The following is an 8,854-nucleotide window of genomic DNA, read 5'->3' as shown; positions in this document are numbered from 1 at the left end:
TATAGTATGTCGTCCAAATTTTGACAGAAAAGTCATAGTATTGTATGTCGTCCAAAATTAGTCAAAAAAGTCATACTATAGTATGTCGTCCAAAATCAGTCAAAAAAGTCATACTATAGTATGTCGTCCAAAATCAGTCAAAAAAGTCATAGTATAGTATGTCGTCCAAAATCAGTCAAAATAGTCATAGTATTGTATGTCGTCCAAAATCAGTCAAAAAAGTCATAGCATAGTATAGTGATTTTGGACGACATACTAACCTATGACTTTTTCGTCACATTTTGGAAGACATACTAAACGATAAATTTAAAAATGTAAAGTTCCTTCTTTCTTTCTGCTAGTTTTTAGTTTTCTCTTTGTTTCTACTTCTTCTTCTTCTTTGAGTTTTCTGGCGGAATTCTCTGTTTCAATGTGTAAACAAAGTTTAAAAGTTGATTTAATACTAATAAATAATTATTATAATAATAATAAAGATAACTTCACGCCAGGGTGTTGTTGTCACGCCAGGGTGTTGTTCTCCGGGGCTGCGGCTGGATGCCACTCGATTTGAGCCTAAATTCAGCCAGGATAAACAACATATCTCGGCTTAATCCCTTATCCTGGTTTCGTGCAACAGGTTCCAGCTGTGTGTGTGTGTGTGTCATGGGATTTTTTACTAAGGTTGAGGTGGGGGCGTGGCGCTCCCAGAGAAGGGCGGAGTCGCAGTCGAGCAGACGTGGCAACAACTGACGTCATCACAGTGAGTCGGTGGTTCATTCATGTAGTAGTGGCGCCAGTGCAGCTCGCAGGTGAGAAGTGCGACTAGTGAGTCACGTACGCTGGTCCGGTACTTTATGACATATTTGAAAGATGTACTTCGACATGTTGCCATTTGTCTTTAGCCTGAGCTGCGTGAATGTGTGTGTGTGCGCGCGCGTGTGTTTGTGTCCACGTGTACAGCTGAGTTCGGAGTTGCAGTGGTTGTGTGACAGAGGAAGCTAACAGTTTTTCCACAGAACTGAACAGACAACGGTGCATCCTTGTTTTAAAGCCTAGCATTGTTTGTTTAACATCTGCGTTGTTAAGTGCGTTGTGTAAACAAAGCTGCCAGTAAGAAGAAGAAGAAGAAGAAGCAGAAGAAGAAGAAGAAGAATGATTGATGTGCTCATTGTTTATGTGTTTCTGCTCGTTTGATGGAAGCGTTACTTCATGTTGTGTTTTAGCTTTCAGTCAGGAGTTCTGGTGCCTTCATGTGTTCATGGGACCTAGTAGTCAACCGACTTTTCTATATTAACATAGAGAATTACTTGTTAATGAGGCTGATAACTGATATTTACAGTAACAAATTAAAATCTCTGACCAGTAAGTGGCCCAGAGGAAGATACAGCAGCTGAAGCACCGTAGCACACTTTTATTGCTTAATAATATCAGTCATTGTTAAAAGAATCACTGACACATCAATGTTATCAAATTGTAATTGCAGGTGTTTTTATTGGCTGCAATTCAAATGTTCTATGCCATTTACAAAAAAATATCATTATCATCTCTGCATTAGAGTATTAATAATGGTGCTATGTGATAATTGTCACATTTCATTTATTACACAGTGATTATTGGACTTACTAACTAACAAAGTGCAATATCTGTCAGTCAAACTCCCAATGAGATGTTCATCATGACACAACACAACTGCAGCTGTGAGGAAAAGTACTCATGCCATCACCGCTGCCTCTTTACAACAGTGAGCAACACTAGGGACATGCCATTTGGCTTTGAATCTTGATGTAGATGAAGTTATAGGAGCCATTAGATCCTCCTAATTTGTGTTGTGCAGTAGGACAGTTCATAATCCAAAGCAAATGTAAGTCGTCTTTGTTTGCACGTGTCATCATATATTACATTTTAAACTAGATGGTAACCTTTAACCCAAAAAAAAAGCAAAGAAAAAGATCAAACCTTACCCGCTACTCCTATCACATAACATATCCGTCCTTATTATCCTTGCAGTGCATTACTGGCCTCACCGCGACCCCCTGATATAACCACTCTGTTAGCTAAAGGTGGGAACACCTATATTTATAGTAAACATTAAAGAAACTGTATTAAGTTGAAACGTCTTTATATGGAATTAGAAATTCCATATTATTAGTAATGAGACATTCTAAATAAGTGATCACATCTTCTTGCAGCTATAATCAGGGCTGACGTGTGGTTTTAAGGCTTAGAAGATGATGGAAGAGAGCGTGATTGAGACGACACCTCCTGCTAGTCCTGCACCTCCTCTGACTGCGGCTGCTGCTGTCAGCTCGCCACCAATGACCACAGGTAAGAGTCCAGACATGGCTTGAGATGCAAGAAGAGCGACAGTTCTGTGCTGATCCAGTGAACTTCCAACGTATCCGTTATAGCTCATTTCACAGACGTCAGACCTACTACGAATATAAAACAAGCAAAATGCTTTGTTGTAAGAATAAAGCTACACTGTCAAACAAAGACGACATTTTGATGCTATAGTTATATTTAATTTCACCTTAAGTTGCAGACTCAAATGTCTTGTATTCATGTCAGATGAATGAAAGGGATTGTGTAGTTCCATACATCGAGCATGTAGATGTGTGGAGTGTGACTGTGTTTTAATATTCTGTAATCTGCAAGCTGCAATCTTAAAGAAGTAGTAAAAGTAAAGTAACAAAGTACGACTTTACAGGACAGTCAGGATACAAAAGAGGAACTTTTCAAAAAAGGATATTTTTAAAACGGAGTATTTAGGCCAAAAAACATTTCTGAACAGATTTGAATCAGTCTGTGCAATGTTGCCAACTTGTGCCAAGTACAATGGACATTTAACAAGTATGTAAGACTTGAAGAAAACTTTTTGTTGTTGTTATTTAATTTAAATGGTAAACGACACCTTTACACTTGTTGTGAGAGTGCTGCGATGCCTTTAGGAGGAGTGTCAGCGTGAAGAAGCTACAGCTTCTGTCTCCCCTGTGCTCTCTGACCACGGTCTATGAGCTAAGCAGGAAAGACAACACAATTCTTGTTGCACTTCGGGCAAACACTATTATCACGTGTTTACGTTGTGGAACATAACCAGACTTTTGAATTTTTAAGGCTCTAGCCACGCCCCCTGCACAGACAGAGGCAGATCAGGGAACAAGCAGCATAGTTCTGCTTTGCAAAGTCAGCCATGGCTTCCTGCTACACTTTTAATCATTCATCCACATATATCCAAGCCTCTCAGATCAACAACACAGCACAGCTCTAACACATGTTACGAGCTGGGAATGCATAATAGCTGCCTGTCCATCTATGTATCTATCTCTGTATCAGCTATCAAAGGTATCAAAGATCCACGGTGCCCTTTATCTAATAACATCAAATGTAAGTACTATGATACAACAATTCCTTTCTCTTCACGATCAACTGCTAAGGCTTTAATGAAATACTGGCTCCTACGATATGATTGGTATGACTGGAACAAACTGGTTTCTCCAGGGCAGGCATGAAGTGGACTGGCAGATAGTGTGATTTGGCTGAGGAATAGAAAAAACAACCTGATGCTGCCATGCAGGAGCATAATGGATAGAATGTGTCCTGTTAGCGATACCACGATCTCTCTCTGCTTTGGCAGATCGTCGACATGTTCTAATTCTTTACGATCTAATATTCTCACCCCTAGCAGCCATTGTTTGCTTTTTATAGTGTTTTATTATTTATTTCGTTTGCAGTATTTTACTTTGTCATCTCATTTTCATAAATATCTGACCTATACAATGAGCTGATGACCAAAGACACACTGAGAATTTCCGAGGCATAACAAGAATTTCTTTCAATTTCAGGTCTGTCGACTCCTCTGTCCCTGGCAGGCAGCAGCTCCATCAGTTCCGCCTCAGTCTCCACCACAGTCCCAACTGTTCCCTCCCTCCCTGCCTTCAGTAGTCCTGTGCCTGCCTCCCTTTCCTCCCAGTTTCCTCCTCCCTCCTCACTCACCGCTCCATTTCCAAGTCATTCTCCCTTTTCTCCCTCCACCTCCCCCTATTTCTCTCCTCTGCCGTCCACCATCAGATCACCTAACCCCCCAGTTCCAGGCGTGTTGGCTCCTCCTGTTGGCCCGCCCATATCCAGCTTCTCCATGAGTGCAGGGTACGATATCACGCGGGGTCACGCTGGTCGAACACCGCAGACACCGCTGATTCAAACCTTCTCCAGTCCTTCCAGTGTGCCAGGTACAAGCCACACCTGTCTCTTCTGCTACACACTGTTTGCTTTGTAGGCGTCTGTGTTTAATCTGGTTTCTTTTAATTCAGTCTGTCATAAAGCAACAGGATGTCCAGTGGCACTTTTCCACTACAGTTGTAGCACAGCACGGTACGGCTCGACATTACTTTAGTACCGCCTCCTCAATGTGGGCAGGACGTGGTTTTATACGCGACACAATCACACAAACTAGTGACGAGCAAAGCAGATTTTGCGGTGTAACTCCTGAGTTTTGACCATTAGATAAAAGGAACCGTATGGTGATCAGAGGTAATATTGTGGCAGGGGCTACAAATGCATTTAAATATAATATGAAGTTAATACAAGGTCTAAAGGCCTTATTCAGTCTGGAGAACGACTGTTTTCATGCCTCCACTGAGATGTTTCATTGCTTTAAACTCATGGATGTCCATTGCCAAGTCGATTCAACAGTGTCGTAGCTATTATTCTTATTTTCCTCTTATACTCATCATATCATTCAGGTGTCATGTCCACCACCATGGTCCAGCAGCCAGTCACGACAGGGGGATTAAATACTGGATCTCCCATCACTTTCCCAGAGGAGCAAGGAGATCCCAGAGTGTCTGCAGACATGGGCACTGGTGGAGGCATCTGGGGCTTCATCAAGGTAATCCCACACCAGTCAAGTCTCTGATTCTGGAAGCGAAGGAAAGCAAAAAAAAAAGTCACGTCAGATCTGGATTCTGCAGAATCAGCGTAGAGCGGATAAGCTGTTTTAAGCTGATAGTTGTTAAACTCTTGTTATATACCAGTTTGACTCTATATCAATAAATCTGCCTTAAAATATTTGTTTAAAAAATGTATCCCATCATTATCTCCTCCATGTTCTAGCAGCTACTTCATGTGCATTATCTGTGTGTATCCAGGGAGTCGCTGGAAACCCTGTAGTGAAAACTGTCCTGGACAGAACCAAGCACTCTGTGGAGTCCATGATCACCACACTGGATCCCGGCATGGCTCCGTACATCAGTAGGTCATCCCATCCTGCACCTGTCAATCATTATCATGACATAATGTACCTGACTGGCATTACTGCTCCTCAGAGTCTGGTGGCGACATTGACATAGTGGTGACTTCAGATAGAGAAATGCATCTGGAGGCAGTCAGAGATGCCTTCCAGGAGGTTTTTGGGATGGCCATGGTCACTGGAGAGCCCGGTCAGTCCAACATCGCCCCACAGCCCGTGGGCTATGCCGCTGGGATTAAGGTCAGGATAATGATTCATCGTGCTTTCCTTGTTTTTGTTCAGGGTTACTTGTTTGAAGACCTTTGTCACTTTAAGGTCCAATATGTAAGACTTAGCTCATGTCTTAAAGTATCAGAGTTGGATATACCTTAATGCAGCCGTTTCTATTTATTTGCACTTGTGACCGGCACTAAGAGTCCACTGTATGTAGGTGTACAAAATGTACTAAATGAATATTTGTTGCATATTGGACTTGTACCTCTGTGTCTGACACTAAATTTGTTCAACATTTCTTAACAAAAATGTTTCCCGTTAGTGATTTAATAAGATTTGTGTTGTGCGTGTGTGTGTTTTTGTTTTTTTGTGCGCGCAGGGGGCTCAGGAGCGCGTCGACAGTCTACGTCGTGCTGGTGTGCTCCATGAAAAACAGCCAGTGGTGTCATTGGAAAGCTTCATCGCTGAGCTATTTCCTGACAAGTAAGACGAGAGAATGAACCTATATACATTAGAACACAACCTGATTGACTGTATGCAGTGAGCTTCACTTAAGGTTTACACTTCTGCTCAAATGTAAACCTTAACTTCCTGTCGGGACTTACACTTTGTAAGGTAATGTCACAGACTGTAGAACGGAAATAGTGGAGCTGTCTTATTGAAGGTTGTCCAGGACAAGAAAACAGGTTCTCGCTTTGTCCTACAATCTAAATAAATCTAAATTGATATCAAACAAAAACCCACAAACCAGCACACAGGTTACTCCCTGTAGTATTTATATGTTAAATATAAATACTACAGGGATTAGACGCAGGAGATGGGGGCAGTTTTCTTAATCCCTTTTGTTGTGACCAGGTGGTTTGACATCGGCTGCTTGATCCTGGAGGATCCCAGTTACAACATCCACATTGAGGTCTTTACTCAGGCAACTCCTCTGGCTCTAGATTACGTCCAACAGGTACAAAGTAACAAATGACACACTCTCATTTAGCATATACTGTACGTCACATAATATACATAATAAAACTGGACCATAACCTTCTGATGGTTTGTGATAAAGTTTGAGTGGAGCCAGTTTACCTGCACATTGGTGGTCTTCTATGGTCTTCTGTTTTGTATCTTTTGATTTGCTCCTGTGATCTGGGTCTTTATAGAGACCTCCAATGGTGCTTCCCAAACTGGAGTAGTAAGGAATTATAATGGGATGATTTAACATGTTAAGTCTTCATTAGCATGACAATTCCAGCAGCTCTAACACATGAGACACTGTACCTAACTCATGTCATTTTTGGTTTTGAACTGTACCTGTGCAGGCTCAGTCCCTGACTCCACCTGACTATAGTCTGCGCTGGTCAGGTTTGATCATTCCAGTGGGTGAGGTCCTGGAACGCAGCCTGCCCAACATCAACAAAACAAACTGGCATCAGGCAATGACGGGCATGAGCCAGCGCCAGATGATCCAGAGTGCTGCCAAAGCCCTGGCTGGAATCTACAAACAGCAACTGCCACCCAGAACTGTGTGAGGCTGAGCACTTCCACAATTTGTCACACACTGGGAAACAAGTGGAAGAGACTCGGCGGAGGAATAAAAGCCTCTCGTGTTCCTATGGGACAAAGCCAAATGCACATTATTTTAAACGGTTTTGATGTTTACTGACATTCCAGCATGTCAGCTGAGTTTTAGAAACACCGTCATTCACATCAATCAAAGAGAAGATTTAATAATGAAATCTGAATTATGAAATCTCTTCATCCTCTTCCTTTTGAGGTTTTTACTTCATCTGTGTCATAATCATGAATTGTAAGTCGAAATGTGGCAATATTCTATTGTCCTCTTTTGTTTAACGCTTACGGCTGGAGACTATAGACCAATCTGGCCTCTGATTTGCTACTTTTAAATAGTAGTTTGATAACTGTTGTGACTATAACCAGGTTATACTTTAGAAAATGACACGTCAGCACTAACAAGTTTCAATAAAGAGAGTATTGTGTAATACACTGAGGTGACTGTCACTTACTGGCTTGTTAAAGGAGACACTCTTAATGAATATATGCTGTGTATCTCACATAACTTCGGGCACAGCCCATGGCCAACAGGAAAGGAATTGAGCTTGGAGGGTTGCTGGTTCAAATCCTGGGGTGGGTCAAGGGTTGGGGTCACTCTGAGCAAGGCCCCCATCAATCTCCTGTTGCTCCGTGGATGCAGATGAGTACTGCCCACTGTCTTTGTTCTTTTTCTCCCTAGTTTGTCTTTCCTTCCTGTCCTCTCTCTCTCTGTCCTCATCTTGCAGGATACAGATCCAGTTTCGAGGATATTATTATTATTATTAGTGTCACTAACAGTAGTATTGTTGTCAGTAAGCAGGCACTCTAACGAATGCAAACAATTATAATAGATGCTGAGGGAGTTCTCTAGGGCAGTGGTTCCCAACCTTTTTTCTTTTTTCTTTGAAGCCCCCCTTGCTTGTGTCTAGGACAAACCAGGCCTCCCCGACCCAAACCCCTGTCCAGAGAACGCACACAAAAAAAGAATAAAGTAAAAAGTTCATATGCAAAAATAAATAGCAGTTGTAGATTTTTGTTCCTATTCTCTCATTCATTAAATCAAATCAAAACCAAGGTATTGCCTTGTTTTCTTTTTTGAACCCGGTGAGTCTTTGGTACTTGGTACGTTTCTCACACAACAGGGATGTGATCAGGTGTTGGTGATAAATAGCTTAATAAATTGAAAGGTGGACCAAAAAAGTATAGTTTTTCTTTGGGTGATACTGACTTCTAATTATCCAGTAGTGTCTGATTACGTTGCACAAATATAATTATATTAACCTCACAAACTCAGAGCAGTCAATGCTAGCAGTTACCAGACAATGTGAAGTCAATTATGAATTCATGTCTCTATAGTTTCACAATGATAAAGAATTGAGTTACTGTGAGGAACTAAGAAGCCAGAGTAGCAGACATCCAGACATGTTTGTGTATAAAACTGCTTCACCAGCAGGTGGCAGTAGAGTTAAAGTGATGTTTTTTTTTCAGCACTTAATTAGTTCACTGTGCTGTCAGTGTCGTGGAACCTTAACACAACCAGGAAAATGCTCTTATAGTCGTATACAACCCATATGCAAATACAGAATACATGTGTACACACAATATATTGAATTTTCATATATAAAATATAAACATGTGGTTAATACAAATGTGCCACAGTCATGGCAAAACCAGCAACAAGTGGGCCAAGGGGCATTCTGAGTTATTTACAGATTCTGAAAGTGTGATTAAGATTCTGAAATCTGAAAATATTTAAAGAAGATGTGGCCATTTGAATGTTGGCTTTAGGGACAATTTTAGCCTCAAACATTTACACCTTCTGGGAGCCAAGACACAGAATCATCACATTATATACACACACACACACAT

The 8,854-nt window shown here is 41.3% G+C and overlaps 1 protein-coding gene across 3 annotated transcripts; it reads left to right on the top strand.

Annotated features, from left to right (window-relative positions):
* Nucleotides 1-688: 688 nt before the first annotated feature.
* On the top strand, nt 689-7,438 carry prrc1 (proline-rich coiled-coil 1). Of its 3 annotated transcripts, none has more exons than XM_058618239.1 (9): nt 689-788; nt 2,169-2,304; nt 3,822-4,208; nt 4,722-4,867; nt 5,127-5,229; nt 5,304-5,467; nt 5,820-5,923; nt 6,296-6,398; nt 6,754-7,438. In XM_058618239.1, the coding sequence occupies exons 2-9, from the start codon at nt 2,208-2,210 to the stop codon at nt 6,961-6,963; spliced, it is 1,314 nt and encodes a 437-aa protein (XP_058474222.1). In that variant the 5' UTR covers nt 689-788; nt 2,169-2,207; the 3' UTR covers nt 6,964-7,438. The 3 variants fall into 3 exon arrangements, with proteins under 3 accessions (XP_058474222.1, XP_058474223.1, XP_058474224.1); XM_058618240.1 differs by lacking the exon at nt 689-788 and adding an exon at nt 1,987-2,039; XM_058618241.1 differs by lacking the exons at nt 689-788; nt 2,169-2,304 and adding an exon at nt 3,322-3,448.
* Nucleotides 7,439-8,854: the final 1,416 nt, after the last annotated feature.

Source organism: Solea solea, chromosome 19 (assembly GCF_958295425.1).
Source record: "Solea solea chromosome 19, fSolSol10.1, whole genome shotgun sequence".
In the NCBI taxonomy this organism is placed as follows: Eukaryota; Metazoa; Chordata; class Actinopteri; order Pleuronectiformes; family Soleidae; genus Solea; species Solea solea.
The sequence above is the reverse complement of the archived record's forward strand: the minus strand, read 5'-3'. Positions and strand labels throughout refer to the sequence as shown.

Bases quoted from the DNA above. Each gene is read 5' to 3' on its own strand.
- prrc1 (XM_058618239.1), top strand. From the start codon at position 2,208: ATGATGGAAGAGAGCGTGATTGAGACGACACCTCCTGCTAGTCCTGCA. The intron at 2,305-3,821 runs GTAAGAGTCCAG...TTTCAATTTCAG, and splicing joins CTCGCCACCAATGACCACAG to GTCTGTCGACTCCTCTGTCC. The intron at 6,399-6,753 runs GTACAAAGTAAC...GTACCTGTGCAG, and splicing joins CTCTAGATTACGTCCAACAG to GCTCAGTCCCTGACTCCACC.